This window comes from Hyperolius riggenbachi, chromosome 4 (assembly GCF_040937935.1).
Source record: "Hyperolius riggenbachi isolate aHypRig1 chromosome 4, aHypRig1.pri, whole genome shotgun sequence".
NCBI classification, from domain to species: Eukaryota; Metazoa; Chordata; class Amphibia; order Anura; family Hyperoliidae; genus Hyperolius; species Hyperolius riggenbachi.
The window spans coordinates 61,072,927-61,091,811 of record NC_090649.1 but is presented as its reverse complement, the minus strand read 5'-3'; the positions used below and the strand labels follow the sequence as shown (position 1 = coordinate 61,091,811).

The 18,885-nt window shown below is 43.1% G+C and overlaps 1 protein-coding gene and 1 long non-coding RNA gene across 2 annotated transcripts in view; both read left to right on the top strand.

Annotated features, from left to right (window-relative positions):
• The window catches only part of LOC137570368 (uncharacterized), an 85,064-nt gene that overhangs the window by 37,468 nt on the left and 28,711 nt on the right, over positions 1-18,885 (top strand). The gene's annotated exons all lie outside the window — the stretch shown is intronic.
• On the top strand, positions 10,444-11,373 carry LOC137571053 (taste receptor type 2 member 39-like). The gene has a single exon (XM_068279739.1). The coding sequence runs from the start codon at positions 10,444-10,446 to the stop codon at positions 11,371-11,373; it is 930 nt and encodes a 309-aa protein (XP_068135840.1).

Below are 18,885 nucleotides of genomic sequence, written 5' to 3'. Positions count from 1 at the left end.
CCACCGGCTCCACTATCGAACAACACACCCAACATCATTCCCACTTCAATTACCACTAATACTACAGCAATAACCGCAAGCACTAAATTCACGGCTTCCACACCCCCTCCAAACAGTTTCAATTACAAAACAGGACCAACCACATTAGCGAAACCACAACGCCAAAATAAAAAACTAATCACTGCCAACATACACCCTAAACGAAACAAGTCAGTTACTTCGACTCCCCGTACTGGAGGTGACAAACCAACCACTCGGATACCGCTTATGAATCCAAATTTCAATTTCTCGGGCAAAAATGCCCCATTGTCCCTGCTACCTACAAACGTATCCAAAACAGTTGAACCCAGGATGAGTGACAATCCCTCCCCCACTCTGCTGGAATCAGAGCACAATTCACCAATCCGACCTTCACAGTTAAGTACATACGACTCTGAACCTACCACTCCCATCCCCTCCGTTAGCGACAGCCCTCGATCAGTCCCATTAACCAACCAAGCTCCCACAACCCCTCACATTGAAAACAATAATAGCTCAGAACAACCAACTACATTGACTCAAACCTCCATTGAAACTTTTTTTCAACCCAACTTGAATGGCCCTACCACCCCACACACCACCAACACTAATGCCGAGACTACTCTTACATCGTCTTTTTTAGATCTACCTACCACACTATCCCAGAACCTGTTAGCCACCCAACTCCCCAGTCCGATAGCCTCTCGGACCATATTTCAACCAAAGAAAAAAAGACCACTACCCGACTCCGAAAAAGGGGCAAACGCGGTAAAAGAAAAACGAGGAAAACACTAACCAATCCAACTCCCCCTCCAATACAAACCAAATGCATATTCAACCTTTCTGATCACTCACTATCCCACTGCGAAACCACATTGTTGGAAAAAGGATTATCTTTTTGTCCTACCAACCAGTCAAATATGTTTGAGATTTTTTCCGATTTAAACGCCTACATACGTAAACTAACACTTAAACGACATTTCGCAATAAAAAAACTAAACCCGCCCCCTCCCAATGACCCGACAGCCCTAATCATTACCAACGATGATACCATACCAATCTGTACTCTATCCCCCTCCGAAATTCATACAGAAAAATACATCACCACAAAATTAAAAGGAAGATCGAGGTTCTATCCTGTAGCATCAAAAGGTAACTACATCGACACATTCTATTCACTAGTACTCAATGACCTACAGAACATACACGCTGACAACCCAAACCCATCATCCAACCTGACCCGCCAACAAAAAAACGCCATTAAGACACTACAGCATAATCATGACCTCACCATCAAACCAGCAGATAAAGGGGGAGGGATTGTCATTCTAAACACAAAGGACTATCTGGAAGAGGCAGCACGCCTTTTGGGTGACACTAATTATTACACTACCCTTGATGTGGATCCCACCACGGAGCTTAACAAAACACTAAAAACCTTCATCAATAATGCCCTATCTAATAATATTATTTCCAAAAATGAAAGAAACTACATCATCAACCCTCATCCCAAAACACCATTTTTTTACTATCTCCCTAAGATACACAAATCCCTAACAAAACCACCAGGACGCCCCATCATATCCGGTATAAATTCCATGACCAGCAACCTCTCATGCTTTGTAGACCAACATCTACAATCTCATGTACAATCACTGGACTCCTACCTCAGAGACTCCGCACACCTGATAGAATTACTCAAAGACATAATCTGGCAAGATAATTTTGTATGGCTCACCTGTGATGTAACCTCTTTGTACACTAATATACCGCATTCCTATGGGATTTCAGCTATTAAACATTTCTTGTCCACTAATCCGGCAATGCCCTATGACCAACAATCGTTCCTAGTGCAATGTACTGAATTTATTTTACAAAACAACATCTTTACCTTTTCTGAGAAAATGTACCATCAAACTAATGGTACAGCTATGGGTTCGTCGTTCGCCCCTTCATACGCAAATTTATCTATGGGACTCCTGGAACTACAAAAATTACAAGCAAGTAACCCCTTCACTGATAACATTGTATTCTATAAACGGTACATAGACGACCTCATCCTGATATGGCAAGGCAGCATTGACCTAATCCCCCTCTTCATCAATTATCTTAATTCCAATGCTGCTGGACTACAATTCACTTCACAACACGACCCCATCAATATTGAATACCTGGACCTCACCCTGTTCATAGAATCTAACACTATTAAAACCAAAACATACTTCAAACCGGTAGACGCTAACAATTATATACATTTTGAAAGTTTCCACCATCGCCCCTGGACCATTAACACACCATACAGTCAATTCAGAAGAATTCATAGAAATTGTACAGACATCTCAGATTACAACACACAATCAGATTTACTCACTAACAAATTTCTGGCTCGAAAATACCCCAAAAAACTTATCAAGGATGCAAAATTCAAAGCTAAAATAACTCCAACGGATAACCCAACTCAGCCCCCCACCAAGTCACTCAGCACAGATTGCCCCCGATTCATCACACGCTACAATGCCCAACACCCACAGATTCGATCAATTTTAACAAATAGGTGGGATATCCTACTACAAGACCCCTTTCTACGACAATCTATTCCACAAAAACCTCAAATAACCTTCAGGAGAGCCCCTAATTTGCGTAACCTGCTAGCACCCAGCAAACTTCGCACACAAATATCCAACTCAACTCCAAATGTTGCACATTCCCCGGGATGTTTCCCCTGCAACAATACTAGATGCAAAGCTTGCCCATTCATCAATATCACCACCTCTTTCTATTCCAATACCACCAAAGTAAACTACCCAATCAAACACCCGATTACCTGTACTTCCAGATATATTATATATGTGATCTCCTGCCCTTGCCACCTCCAGTACGTGGGCCGCACGACACAACCGGCACGTAGCCGGATTGGACAACATAAAAGAAATATACTGAAAAACTTTCCCCTTCACAGCGTCTCGAGACACTTTGGCACCCACCACCACAATGACCCCACACTATTCCGTATAACACTCATAGAATCCATTCACCCGCAACAGCACAATGCTTTTGAAATACTGAAAGCGAGAGAAATGTTCTGGATACAAATACTGAGGACTCTCATTCCAGAGGGACTCAATGAACAACTAGAAAAAATACATTAATCACAACATATCAATAATATTTTATCTTAGTCGCCTCTTTTATCGGTCTGTGTCATACGTTCGAGTTCTTATTATCTTATATTCTTATTGTGTTTGTTTTATATGTATTATTTTTATTTCTATTATATTATATACTTTTTATATTATATATTTTCTATTACTAATTTTTAACTACTATTATACTCCTTTTTGGGCCTCTAGTTTATTTTTATAATTGTCTTTTATGTGCAATATGCGTAATATTATTAATTTTACGTGACCCTGCGAATATAAATACTCTATATCTTAGCTGGCTAGTTAGAACCTTTTATAATTGCTCTGATTTGTTTATCACCTTACTCATTCATATATTAATAAGTGTACATAATTGTACATCCACATAGGTGCACACAGCCAGATCAAGTAATATTAATTAGTGGTTCTACTATTCTCAGCCATGGGTTTGCGACTTTACGCGTCCATAGACAGGCTATATCTCATGCCATGCCATCGTACGCATGACACCAAGCCAAGTACGCTTGCGCCCCTTCTCATGAACAGACAGTTCGCATCCAAAAATATACGCATATGCGCATTAAAAATACGCAATCCCTATACACTATTACGCATCAAAATACGCATATACGCATGGAAAAATGACGCCATTACGCGTCAAGATACGCATGTACGCATGCGTAATGACGTAATCGCGCATGGCGGGAAATTAAGCGCCCGCCCCACATTCCATTAACTAGGGGGAGTGGTTCACTGCTATATAAACAGCAGTTCAGTATCACTTGGCCACTGAGGCGCCAGGTGCTATCTGGACATACTGCTGGTAAGTGAAGCCATTTTGATGGTTGTTTTATTTTGTTTTATTATGTTTTATTATGTGTTTTCCACAAACTGCTCTATTTGTCTGTCCTCATTCAACACCCAATGTATGACCTTCATTCCTTAACTCTTTTGCAATATCTCATATAGTTTAACCGCTCCTAATGCACATATGTATGGGTGCGTGTTTATATATGAATTACGATACTGTTTATTGTATGTAAGATAATTATTACGTCACATGCTTAAGATCAACGTTTTTTTATGTTTATGAATATTAATACTACGATTTGATATTTATATATATATTTATATGTAATACTTAAAATTACCATCATATTCCTTCTCCCCCCCCCCCCCCCGCTCATTTTCCCTTTTCCCTTCTCCAATCCTTATTGCCACTTTCCCTTCCCCCCCCCCCACTTTCCTTCCCCCCCCCACTTTCCTTCCCCCCCCCCCTCCTATTGTGCCCTTTCACCCCCCACAAAAACATAATAACTAATAATAACTAGTCACCTTTTTTTTGTTAACTTAAATCACACTAGTGAATTCCCTCCCACAAATATTTGTTTATCTATATGCAGTTTTGTTCAGGTTTTGTACAAATGTGTTGCCTCTTACCCCCAGTTGTGTGCTCCTTCCTATAATTGCCTGATGAAGCGGGTTTGACCTGCGAAACGCGTTGCGATCCTAATTGGAGTATACCAATAAATTTCCCTTTTGTGAATACACAGTCGTTGTGTCTGCTTATGGGAGGTGAGTCCACCACTGCCTCCTAAGCAATAATTTTAAAACTTTTAAATATTGTTTTTATCCTTTTGGCGCCTCTGTTCTCTATCATAATACTGATTGTATCCACCTTTGGTGGAGGGGGATACCCCTTCTTCTCTTTCAAGCCTACAGAGAGCGACTTCTTAATCCTGAGTGGGGACAGGCTAATCTCCTCACCTGCCTACACAGTGGTTGCCTGGAGGTAACCCTGGTTTGTGAGTATACAATTCATACTCTTTCTAATAATCCAATTATCTTGACATACTACACCATATCGGGCTCTCGGTTCTTCTCTTTTTCATACCCCTGAATAGTCATTTTGAGGCATTTGGTTTCTAGACTACTCCTCACGGTTTTGGGCCCCTAAAATGCTAGGGCCATATAGGAACCCCACAAGTGACCCCATTTTAGAAAGAAGACTCCTCAAGGTATTCCGTTAGGTGTATGCTGAGTTCATAGAAGATTTTATTTTTTGCCTCAAAATGACCTGTGAATAGGACGTTGGGCCCCTTAGTGCAGTTAGGGTGCAAAACAGTGCCACACATGTGGTATCTCCGTACTCAAGAGAAGTAGTATAATGTGTTTTGGGGTGTAGTTTTACACATACCCATGCAGGGTGGGAGAAATATCTCTTTAAATGACAATTTTTTTTATTTTTTTACACACAATTGTCCATTTACAGAGATATTTATCCCACCTAGCATGGGTATCTGTAAAAATACACCACAAAACACATTATACTACTTCTCCTGAGTACGGAGATACCACATGTGTGGCACTGTTTTGCACCCTAACTGCGCTAAGGGGCCCAAAGTCCAATGAGTACCTTTAGGATTTCACATGTCATTTTGAGACATTTGGTTTCAAGACTACGCCTCATGGTTTAGGGCCCCTAAAATGCCAGGGCAGTATAGGAACACCATAAATGACCCCATTATAGAAAGAAGACACCCCAAGGTATTCCATTAGGAGTATGGTGAGTTCATAGAAGATTTTATTTTTTGTCACAAGTTAGCGGAAATTCATTTTTATTGTTTTTTATTCACAAAGTGTCAGTTTCCGATAACTTGTGACGAAAAATAAAATCTTCTATGAACTCACCATACTCCTAACTGAATACCTTGGGGTGTATTCTTTCTAAAATTGGGTCGTTTGTGGGGTTCCAATACTGTCCTGGCATTTTAGGGGCCCTAAACCGTGAGGAGTAGTCTTGAAACCAAATTGTAACGATCGGTGTCAGCACGCAAAGAGAATCTGATTATTGGTGATCTGCAGTATCACCAAGAATACAGACATATACCTGATTATTGATGATCTGCAGAATCAGAGATAATACAGATATATTGCTAACCTCTGGACACCTGAAGCGTGTAAGTGTTTGGTGTAACGGTAGAAATTGGACCACCGGGGTAGCAGGTGGTCTAATAAGTAGAGAGAGACTCTACTGCGGTCAAGGACCCCAGGAGGGGAAGTCCCTGACTGTTTTGCAGCAGCGCCCCCTCTGAGGAGCAGGGGACCCCTGCAGGAGGGCTGAGCACCCCAGGAGAGGGTGACAGCCAGACAGGTCGGGCAGGCCGGGTCGGCCACACACAAGCAGATAAAGTACAGAGACAGGAGCCTGATTTGGTAATCAGGGACAGGCAGGGTATATACATAAACAGATAACCAGTAATTCCTGGTCTAGGGTGTGAGATCCGTGGTCCCACACCCAGGAACTGGTCTAAGGAGTAACACAGATGTTATACAGTATTCCTAGTCTGGGGTGTGAGGTCGGTGGTCTCTACACCCTGGAACTGGTCTAAGGAATAACACAGATGATACACAGTATTCCTAGTCTGGGGTGTGAGGTCCGTGGTCTCTACACCCTGGAACTGGTCTAAGGAATAACACAGATGATACACAGTATTCATAGCCTGAGGTGTGAGGTCGGTGGTCTCTACACCCTGGAACTATGCTAGAGAATAACACAGATGATACACAGTATCCCTAGTCTGAGGTGTGAGGTCCGTGGTCTCTACACCCTGGAACTATGCTAGAGCATAACACAGATGATACACAGTATACCTAGTCTGAGGTGTGAGGTCCGTGGTCTCTACACCCTGGAACTACGCTAGAGAATAACACAGATGATACACAGTATCCCTAGTCTGGGTGTGAGGTCCGTGGTCTCTACACCCTGGAACTATGCTAGATAATAACACAGATGATACACAGTATCCCTAGTCTGAGGTGTGAGGTCCGTGGTCTCTACACCCTGGAACTATGCTAGAGAATAACACAGATGATACACAGTAAACTGGCTAAGTGTGGATTCCCAGGTCCACCTGGTTCCACCACACTGAAAGATCTGACTAAGGTCTGAGTGCTAAAACATAGGTATTCGCAAAGCCAGACAACCAGCAACTGAACAGCAAGAGATATATATAGTAAAGCGCTCCACAGCGCCGCCCAGCTCCCATCAACCAATCACCTGCTGAGCTGGGATCAGCTGACCGCCTCGATCAGCTGACCCTTCTCCTATTGGCATAAAGAGCCAGTCTTGCGTCGCGCGAGTGCGTAGCTCTCCATCTGTGTGCACTACTAGGTCCAGACGAGTCAGACGCATGTTGCTGCAGGGAAACCGCCGCTCTGTGCGTGGATACCGCCGCCTCACTGTCAGAGCGCGTGGTGGCTTCTCCGCAATCCATCACACAAATGTCTCAAAATGACCTGAAATCCTAAAGGTACTCATTGGACTTTCAGCCCCTTAGCGCAGTTAGGGTGCAAAAAAGGGCCACACATGTGGTATCGCTGTACTCGAGAGAAGTAGTATAATTTGTTTTGGGGTGTAATTTTACACATACCCATGCGCCCAGCATGAGAAATATCTCTGTAAATGGACAATTGTGTGTAAAAAAAATCAAAAAAATCTCATTTACAGAGATATTTCTCCCACCCAGCATGAGTATATGTAAAAATACACCCCAAAACACATTATACTATTTCTCCTGAGTACGGTGATACCACATGTGTGACACTTTTTTGCAGCCTAGGTGCGCTAAGGGGCCCAAAGTCCTATGAGCACCTTTAGACTTTACAGGGGTGCTTACAATTTAGCACCCCCCAAAATGCCAGGACAGTAAACACACCCCACAAATGACCTCATTTTGGAAAGTAGACATCCCAAAGTATTCAGAGAGGGGCATGGTGAGTCCATGGCAGATTTATTTTTTGTTTGTCACAAGTTGGCAGAAATGGAAACTTTTTTTAATTTATTTTTTTGTCACAAAGTGTCATTTTCCGCTAACTTGTGCCAAAAAATAAAATCTTCTATGAACTTACCATGCCTCTTAGTGAATACTTTGGGATGTCTTCTTTCCAAAATGGGGTCATTTGGGGGGTATTTATACTATCCTGGAATTTTAGCACCTCATGAAACCTGACAGGTGCTCAGAAAAGTCAGAGATGCTTCAAAATGGGAAAATTCACTTTTTGCACCATAGTTTGTAAACGCTATAACTTTTACCCAAACCAATAAATATACACTGAATGTTTTTTTTTAATCAAAGACATGTAGCACAATACATTTGGACAAAAATGTTTACAGAAATGTAACTTAATTTGACACATTTTATCACAGAAAGTAAAAAAAATCATTTTTTGACAAAATTCATGTCTTTTTTGATGAATATAATAAAAACGAAAAATCGCAGCAGCAATCAAATAGCACCAAAAGAAAGCTGTATTAGGGACAAGAAAAGGAGGTAAAATTAATTTAGGTGGTAGGTTGTATGACCGAGTAATAAACCGTGAAAGCTGCAGTGGTCTGAATGGAAAAAAAAGTGTCTGGTCCTTAAGGAGTTTTATGACTGCAGTCCTTAAGTGGTTAAAGATCTATACATGGTGGCCTAGTGGTTAGCACTCTTACCTTGCAGCGCTGGGTTCCTGGTTTGGATCCCCGTCAGGTTATCATGTGCAAGGAGTTTGTATGTTGCTTGGGATCCCTCCAAGTATTCAGTTTTTCCCCAAACCTATCCTCAAGGCCCACCAACAGTGCATGTTTTGCAGGAAACCACACACAGGTGGAGTAATTAGTGTTGCAGCAGTAATGATTAACCTTCTCTTTGGATTTAGATAAAAATGCAGTGTTGGTGGGCCTTGAGGACAGGGTTGAGGAACACTGCACTACACGATACAAACACGGACATATGACTATGGTAGGGATTAGATTGAGAACTACTCTGAGGGACAGTTAGCGACAAGACAACAATATATTCTGTACAGCACTGCGGAAGATGTCGGTGCTTAATAAATACAATTTTTTTTTATAATAATAGTATTATATATATATATATATATATATATATATATATATATATATATATATATATATATATATATACTGTATATATAATAAAGATCTATATGTAACACCAAAAAAGAGAACATTTTGCAGATATTTGAGACAGAAAGATAGGAGTATAAAATAACCAGAGCTGTGAGTTTTAAGGGGAGACTGAAGTGATTAAAAAAAAACAGATAGAGACCTAAGGGGAGGGAAGGCTCTGGGTCCTATAGAGCCTTCCGACTCCTCTCCTGGCCCCCTCATTCCCCCACTGGCTCCCTCCTGCTTTCTGCCGGAAGTCTTCAGGAGCTCAAGTGCTCCTAAAGACAGGCTGCTCTGTACTGCGCATGTGTGAGCATGTTCTCTCGCTCTCTTGCGCATGCACAGTTTGAAGCTTCCCGTCTTTGGTAGCACTCAGGCCCCGCCGTGAGAGATTTGAACATGGGAGCCAGCTCTGGAATGAGAGTAATGTGAAGGTCCTACACGCAGGGGTCCCGAACGCCCGGGCCGTGGCCCACTACCGGTCCGCAGGCTGTTCTGAGCTGGGCCGTGTCCTTCTGACTGCACAGTTCGAGACACTGTGATTAGAGTCGCTGCACTAAATGGGATGCTGATGAGAAACAGAGCTGTCTGCAAACTTTCCTACTGCTGCCACCAGGTGTCTGTAATTTGTAAAGCAGCATCGTTTTTGTCTATAGAGACACCGGGTGGCAGCAGTGACGATGGCTGAGACGTTCTGTACTCTTGCCAGCCACAGAGTTGCATCTCTCTGCATTGAGATGAGGTAAGCAGCTGATGCAAGAAGTTAGTGTGGGAAGAATGGGTTATGCAGCAGCACTGCGCTGGTCAACAAAACAAGCACAAAAAAAAAATCCAAACTGCTGAGAGTGATTAGGTTGGTTGTCAGTGGTAGGTGCTGCCTGGACTTCTTTAGGTCTGATACTGTCCGTAGAACACCTGTCCTCCCAGTCGCTGCCACCAAAACTGCCTGGAAATGGTCCTTGAATAACAAAAGGTAGGGAACCATTGCTCTACAGGACCCAGAGCCTTCCCTTCCTTGGGTAAGTAAAATCTGTTGTTGTTTTTTAAACAAAAATCACTTCAGACTCACTATTAATAAAGCTAGTTTCCCTTTTAGAGTGACAGGTGGCACCAAAGGTTATAAAACATTTTTATTGGTCAAATTTTCCATTGGTTTTGAGATTTACATGGCAGACAAATATGACGGCTGGATTTACATGAGAGATGTGAGCCGGAGCTGTATATTCCCTCCGGTATATCCTGATTATCACACACAACCTAATAACCACTCTGCAGCCACGTCTCACATACTACATCCAACTCAGAAGGAAAATCCCATCTAACACAATGGCAGTCTTTCTCCAGGAGATTTTTATACCCATGATGCTTACTGAGTGCTTTGTGGGGGTCGCAGTGAATGTGTTTATTGTGGCTGTTCAGATAATGAAATGGAAGTCTATGAAATCTCTGGACAGCTGTGATCAGATCCTCCTCTGTCTGGGGCTCTCCAAAAGCCTTGTTCTGACTAACATTTTTTGTGAGTACCTTAGCCGAACCTATCTATTGGGCGTATTCAAGAGCCAGATTGTGTTTACGGCATCTTCAGTAGCAGCAACATTATTGTACTTCACCAATTTTTGGTTTCTTGCTGTCCTGTGTGTGTTTTACTGTGTGAAGATTGCCACTTACAACAATCCTATCTTTATCTTCCTGAAGACCAGGATCTCCAGACTGGTCCCCTGGTTTATTGGGGCTTCTCTCCTGATCTCAGCAGCCCTCAGCATTCCATGTAGCTGGTTTATAGTTCTCTCTATTTGGCAGAATTCAGCCAGTACCTTTCAAGGAAACATCACACTGAGTGATGCTGTACGGGTGCCAATTTTGAAGGCACAGTTCATGGTTTTTATTTTGGGCTGCTGTGTTCCATTCTTCATATGTTGTGGCTCTGTCTGCCTGTTAATTCACTCTCTCTGGAGACACACCAAGCTGATGATGAGATGCAGCAGAACTGGCTCCGGGAATCCCAATGTAGAGGCTCATGTTGCTGCGGTGAAAAATATGAGTGTTTTCCTGTTCTTTCAAGCTATAGATTTTGGTTGCTGTCTTATCTCCGTTTTTACCTTTATGCATTTAAACGGCTTTTGGAAGCTGTTTTTTGTTATCATAGTGTGCGCTGCTGTTAGTCTAAATTCAGCGCACATTATCTACAGCAATGCTAACTTAAATAAGGCATTCAGAGGGATGTGGCTTGGTATTTTAAGATCTTGGTCTATTTAGATCTGTATAAATCATACATGTCAAACTCCAGCCGACGGCCAAATCTGGCCAGCAGAGCTGTTAAATTTGGCCCACAAGTTGTTTCCTTGCATTATCGTGGCAATAAGAGAGGCAGAGAGACTCCAGGCATCTTCCATCCTTTAGTGCGTTTATTGCATTAAGATTAGTGCATAACAGCTTACATTGGGATTCAACCTGTGATTCTCTGTGCTGTAAGCCCAGGTGATATCGGTGAGGTGGAGGTGGGGGTGTCGGGCACCATTGTGGGACCTGTGACGGCTGTTTCATGTCTTCCTAGATGCTTGGTCACGCTGCGTTCTACGAATGTTTTAGTGGAACGCTTTAGTGGAACACTTTAGTGGAACGCAGTGTGACCAAGCATCCAGAAGGATGCGAAACGGCCTTCACAGGTACCACAACGGTGCCCGACACCCCCACCTCCACCTCACCACTATCACCTGGGCTACCTGGTGGTGAAAAAAACAAGATATAGATCATTTCATTATGATAAATAGTGAAAAAGTTATTGGCAAATGAAAGGGAGAAGCTCTGTAAGGTGAAATTGCTTTGGTCCATAAGGAGAAAACCCCCGTAGTGGTGAACTGGTTAAAGCGTGCCATTAAAGTGGCATTAGACATGATGAAATAAACATAGATACATTATGCATTGTACTAGTCCCACTAAGAAATTGCCATGAAGTGCACCTAAACTGAATAAACAATATCAGTTGCCTGGCAGTCCTGCTGTAGTGGCTGAATCACACACCTGAAACAAGCATGCAGCTAATCCAGTCTGACTTCAGTCAGAGCACCTGATCTGAATGCTTGTTCAGGGGATGTGGCTAAAATTATTAGACATACGGGATCAGCAAGAGAGTCAGGCAACTGGTATTATTTTAACCACTTAAGCCCTCGGTCGTTTTCACTTTATCCATCCGAGCAATGTTCACCTCCCATTCATTAGCCTATAACTTTACCACTACTTGTCACAATGAACTGATCTATATCTTGTTTTTTTCCGCCACCAATTAGGCTTTCTTTGGGTGGTACATTTTGCTAAGAGCTACCTTACTGTAAATACATTTTAACAGTAAGAATAAGAAAAAAACTGACCAAATCATTATTTCTCAGTTTTTGGCCATTATAGTTTTAAAATAATACATGCCTCCATAATTAAAATCCATGTATTTTATTTGCCCATTTGTCCCGGTTATTTCACCATTTAAATTATGTCCCTATCACAATGTATGGCAACAATATTTTATTTGGAAATAAAAGAGCATTTTTTTCTGTTTTGCATCCATCGCTATTTACAAGCTTATAAAAAAAAAATATAGAAATATTTCATCTTTACATAGATATTTAAAAAGTTTAGACCCTTAGGTAAATATTTATGGGTTTTTTTATTGTAATGTTTTTTTTTTTATTATTAAACATTTTATGTGGGTATTTTTGGGAGGGTGGGATGTAAATAGTATTTGTTTGGGGTAAATATATGTGTATTTTTTATTTTTTTTACATTTAATTGTAGTTTTCCTTTCTGGCCACAAGATGGCAACCTTGAGTTTGTTTACATGACGTCACTCTAAGCGTACAATGTACACTTAGAGGGACATAGGAGTCAGAAAAAGCGAAGCTTCAGAGAGAAGTTGTCACTTTTTCTGCATGGGAGAGGAATCAGTGATCAGGCACCATGGCCTGATTCATTGATTTCTGGGCTAACGAACCACGGGCCAGGAGTGCGCATGCACGTGCGCGATGAGCCTCGGGAGTGCACGGGAGAGCACATATCCTCCTTGACATAGAACTACGTCAAGGAGGACAAAGTGGTTAAAAGGAAAAATCCATATTCTTCTCAGTTTAGGTTCCCTTTAAAAGTTGCCTGACTCTCCTGCTGATCCTGTGTCTCTAATACTTTCAGCCACAGCCCCTTAACAAGCATGCAGATCAGGTGCTCTGACTGAAGTCAGACTGAATTAGCTGCATGCTTGTTTCAGGTGTGTGATTCAGCCACTACTACAACCAACGAGATCAGCGGGACAGCCAGGCAACTGGTATTGTCAGGGCCGGCCCTAGACTTTTTGCCGCCTGAGGCAAATTTTTAAAAAATTGTCACCGCCGCCCCTCCCCCCCCCCTCGGGGGGCGCTCTGGTGGGCCGCCGAGCTGGAGGGGTAGCTGGCAGGACGGGGGTATTGGGCCAGCCTAAATAGAAGCAGCCGTAATGCCGTATGTGTAAGAGGCACGGGCGGGGAGGACACTCACCTCTTCCCAGCGTGCGCTCCACTGACGTCACTTCCTGCAGAGTGATGTCAGTGGAGTGAACGCTGGAGCGAGGAGGAGGTGAGTGTCTCCCCGCCCGTGCCTCTTACACATACGGCTGCTTCTATTTAGGCTGGAGGGGAGCGGAGGACGGGCGACCCAGGCGAGGGAGGGGGGGGTCCGACCCCCCTCCCCGCCGCTGGCCCAATACCCCCGTCCTGCCAGCTACCCCTCCAGCTCGGCGGGCCGGCTCCCCGCACCCACGGACGGGCGGGTGCCGCCCCTGGAAATTTGCCGCCTGAGGCAAAAGTTTCACCCCGCCTCATGAGCGGGCCGGCCCTGGGTATTGTTTAAAATTAAACATCCATATCCCTCTTAGTTTGGGTTCCCTTTAAGTCCCTTTCTGCTTTCCTGTACTGCAAGTGTTAGGAAAACAGTTTTGTTATCTGTGTAACGAGTTAAAGTGAAATAAAAACGTTTTAATAAAAAATTATTTTGTAATATTTGTAATTATCCATCAATACTTACCTTTGGATAATCCCATGCCAGTCTCCTAGGAAATGTTTCATGCCGTTATCCTCGGATACCCGATGAACAACGAAGAGTGGCTGCACTTGTCGATCCCTGCATCCTGAAGATACCTGGCAAATTTGGTGAAGATTGCATTTATGGTGTCTTTGCAATTAACCGTTAAAAACAGTGGTATTTACTCGTAAATGGCAGAGTTCTGCACAGAAAATAATTTCCCTGACTTAAACCTCGTCGGTTTGATTATGTCTAGATTTTAAGGACTCAAAGCGGTGCAATTAGCAGACTCTAAAATTAGCAGACCCTAATTAGCAATTAGCAGACCCTAAAATTAGCAGATCCTAATTAGCAATTAGCAAACCCTAAAATCCGGAAATAATCTTACTGCACAGAGATCTGCAATAACCTAGCATTTAGTCACCTTCCTGAGATCCAGTGCTGCAATTCTCCCTCCGTCCTCCAGGTGGCGATGTATCCCTGGAGTAAGATTGCTGTCTGTCGTCATGACGACAAATGGTGATCTCACCAGAGGCATGCAGAGCCTCTGAGGACAGGAAGGAGAATGGCTACTAACATCTGAATCCTGGGGGAGGTGAGTTTAAATGCCCACGGCACGCAGCACTCTGCATAGAGCTCCTGGCAGCTACCACGGGTCAGGCTCGGGGATACTGCTCTGAGATGAGGTTTTCTGCCCCAAGCCTGACTCTGGGTTACCGCCAGGAAGGTTAAAAACATTTTTTTCCTTGACGTATTCAAAGTCGATTGTCTCAAAAGCTGTTGATCTCACTCTTCTCCTAAAGATACCTGGTAAATGTGGTGAAGATGAAACCAAAGCAGCGCTCAGATCTTAACAGCCTCCAATCGATGTGAATGGTTAAATTCCACAGAATTCTGCTCCGTATTCTGAACTCCGTATTCCATTTCGGAGTGACCTATTCCAATGAGGAAATCGCAACTTCCACAGAATGTGATAATACATCACTAGTGCAAACAACAAACTTGTGTACATCTCAAGCACTTACTAATACACAGAAAGGAAAGAAGACTTGTTCAATTTTACTTTCAATTCTACCTAAAATGCATTATAAATTATTTTTTTTCAAGTGCCCCTGTCACTTAGGTAGTTAAAATCTGGCAGATATGGCAGGTTTGGGACTCAGGGCTAGTTCACCCCAAAACACTGCATGCAGTGCGTTTGCGATTAATCAAAATCGCAACTGCTGCAGTGTGAATGTATCCATAGGGATACATTGCAGCAGCGCTTTGCTGATCGCTGGCTATGTGAACCAGCCCTAATCCTTGTGGGGGATTTTCAGTTTGTTTTTTATTTACAAAAGCACCTGCTAAACTGCAGTTGCTCAGTTCAACTGCCAAAATAGTGTGCAAATAATGACTGACATAGATCCTTTCCAGAGAGAGCCTTTGTAAAGAATGAAGTTAAAATGTAGAATCCCCCATGAGGAGATGGGATCTGGCAAAATCTGTCAGCTGTTTATTGCACGAGAGAGAGAGAGAGAGAGAGAGAGAGAGAGAGAGACCTCAGAAAGGTTTTTTTGCCATTTCCAGGTCACTTCCGGTTTTCTATCCGGATATTTCAATCCGGCCGGATATTGAGGTCGGATATCCGGATCCGGATTGGAAAATTTTAAACTCGGATATCCGACCCAGATCGGATATCTAGGTATCCAGATCCAAATTAGATCCAGATAGTGAAAAGTGGTATCCGAGCAGCACTGTGTGAGAGCAACATAGAAAAAAATTAATTTATAGCGTATTTAACTCTAAGAGAACTGTACACTTTAAATGTTTGTGTTTAACATTTTTTAATTTTTCGCAATAGTGGTCCTTTAAGGTTCCCTGCAATGGTACAATTTTTAGTGAATAATCCTATTTTTATATGAGATTATTCAGATTACATTGTATGAAAACAGAGATGCTGGTTGAACTAACCATCCTGAACAATCACAACATTTATCTTCCCTTAAAGAGAACCACAGAAGTAGTATAGTAAAGCTTGTATACATACCTGGGGCTTCCTCCAGCCCCATACGCACGGATGGCTCCCACGCCGCCGTCCTCCGCTGCCTGGATCTGCCGGTACAGGGTCCCGTAGTCTCGGCCAGTCGGTGTCAGCACGCGGCCAATTGTCCGCATCACAGGGGCTCCTTCCATACCCGTGCGTGTGTGGCTCCATGCTGCGCAGCCGCATGCGTAAGGGTATGGAGGGAGCCCCTGTTCATGCGGACAATTGGCCGCATCCGCCGGAAGTGACGGGACCCGGTACCGCCAATACAGGAAGCGGAGGACGGCGGCGTGGGAGCGATCCAGACTTATGGGACTGGAAGAAGCCCCAGGTATGTAAAAAAGCTTTTTTCATTTTCCCTTGCTGGCCATCTCTGGTTCAAAATGGTTTATTGCCATGATGGATTTTTTTCATGCATATGATCACAATTAATTTTGACATTGACAATATCTTGAATAGGGAAGGCTCTGAAATGCTGATTTCTGATTCTGTGGAAATTAGTGATGAGCAGAAATTATGCCTATGCGTAATTGCACATCGTAATTCGAAATTATGCATCGTAATCGAAAAACGAGATTTGGGGAAAAGCATAATTAATTTCGTAGTTAATTGTATGCATTCATTATTACACATACATTTATGCATAATGTACACAAAATTTCGTGCCGACTTTGGCGGTGAATAGCAAATCCCCCATACATGCTATTGCTACATATGTTAAGGAGAATAGTGGGTACAGGTTAAAAAAGAAGAACAAAAAAGAATTGTTAAAAATACCTTGTAGTTTTTGAGAAAACAGATTTTAAAAATACAAAGAAAAATGTCTTTTTAAACTGTCATTTTTTTTTTTTTTTGAGTTTAAAAAACATTTTTCTTTGCATCTTTAAAATCGATATTCTCAAAAACTACAAGGTCTTTTTGAAAAAAAAATGTTTCACTTGTATCCACTATTGTTCTTAAAGCAGAATGAAACCCAAAATTTATTTTTTGCTCTAAGGCCTGGTGCACACCAAAAACCGATAGCAGATCCGCAAAATGCTAGCAGATTTTGAAAAGTTTTTTCTTCTTTTTCTGTAGCGTTTCAGCTAGCATTTTGCGGTTTTGTGAAGTGTTTTTGGTGTAGTAGATTTCATGTATTGTTACAGTAAAGCTGTTACTGAACAGCTACTGTAACAAAAAACGCCTGGCAAACCGCTCTAAAGTGCCGTTTTTCAGAGCGGTTTGCGTTTTTCCTATACTTAACATTGAGGCAGAAACGCCTCCGCAATCCAAAATCTGCAGCAGCCCGGGAGTATGCATTTCTGCAAAACGCCTCCCGCTCTGGTGTGCACCAGCCCATTGAAATACATTACCCAAGCGGATCCGCACCCGCAAGCGGATCGCAAACCGCAGCCGAACCGCTCTGGTGTGCACTAGGCCTAATAGATTATTTACAGCATATTATATACAACCAGCATTTTTTTTTACTAGAACATCATTCAAAGGGTTACAGACAGGAATTAGAAGTTCCCTGCCAGCAAAGCTGGACACATCCAAAGTGGAGATAATGTTATATTGTATTTAATTGTATCAAGTGAGGAATGTAAATAAACACTTCTCTGACACTGCAGGCTCTGCTGAACAAAGTCAGACAATCAGAAAACATTTCTGCTTACGTTAGAACATGAATAAATCAGTTATAAATAAAATGTAAAGTCAGCTCTCAGAGCAAAAAAAAGTACTTTGGGAACGTATAATTTCTAAATGAATAGTAATACTTATGCACAAAAGCAAATATGATAACCGTATGGCATATAAGAAGTAGGAAAACTTGTATTTATTGAATACGTCAGGGTTTTATGTCAGGATTTTATACTGCTTTAACATATGTATCAATTTTGGTAGCAGTAGCATGTACCGTATTTGTTGCCGTATAAGACGCACTTTTTCTCCCCCAAAAATGGGGAGAAAAAGTCCCTGCGTCTTATACGGCAAAGGCAGGGAATCCCCGACTTAATAACGCCCGCCGATACAAACCGCGACCCGCCGCCACGTCGGGGATTCCCTGCCTTTCTGTGCCTGCCTTCCTCCCCCCTGCCTGAGTCTCTTGGCCCCCCATAGAGTGTCAATAGCGGTGGCAACTTACCTTTGGCAGGCTCCCGCGCTGATCCTAGATGATTGCGCTGCCCCCCGCTAGCCTCCTCTGCCTCCCCCCTGCTTATCTGGCCCCCCCGGGTGTAGCAATAAGTATCGGCAGCTTACCTCCGCAGTGCGCCCGCGATGACTGCAGACGTCCGTCTTCCAGGCACTTCTCGCTCTAGTGACCGGCTTTGAACTGCGCGTCATCAGTTCAAGACGGTCACTAGAGCGAGAAGAGCCTGGAAGCCGGACGTCTGCAGTCATCGCGGGCGCACTGCGGAGGTAAGCTGCCGATACTTATTGCTACACCCGGGGGGGCCAGATAAGCAGGGGGGAGGCAGAGGAGGCTAGCGGGGGGCAGCGCAATCATCTAGGATCAGCGCGGGAGCCTGCCAAAGGTAAGTTGCCGCCGCTATTGACACCCTATGGGGGGGCCAAGAGACTCAGGCAAGGGGGGCAAATGAGGACACATGGGGGCACCGGATGACATATGGGGGCACCGGAGCACACATTAGGGGGGCACAGCAAGACACATGGGGGCACATGAGCACACACAGGACACATGGGGGGGCACAGGAGAACAT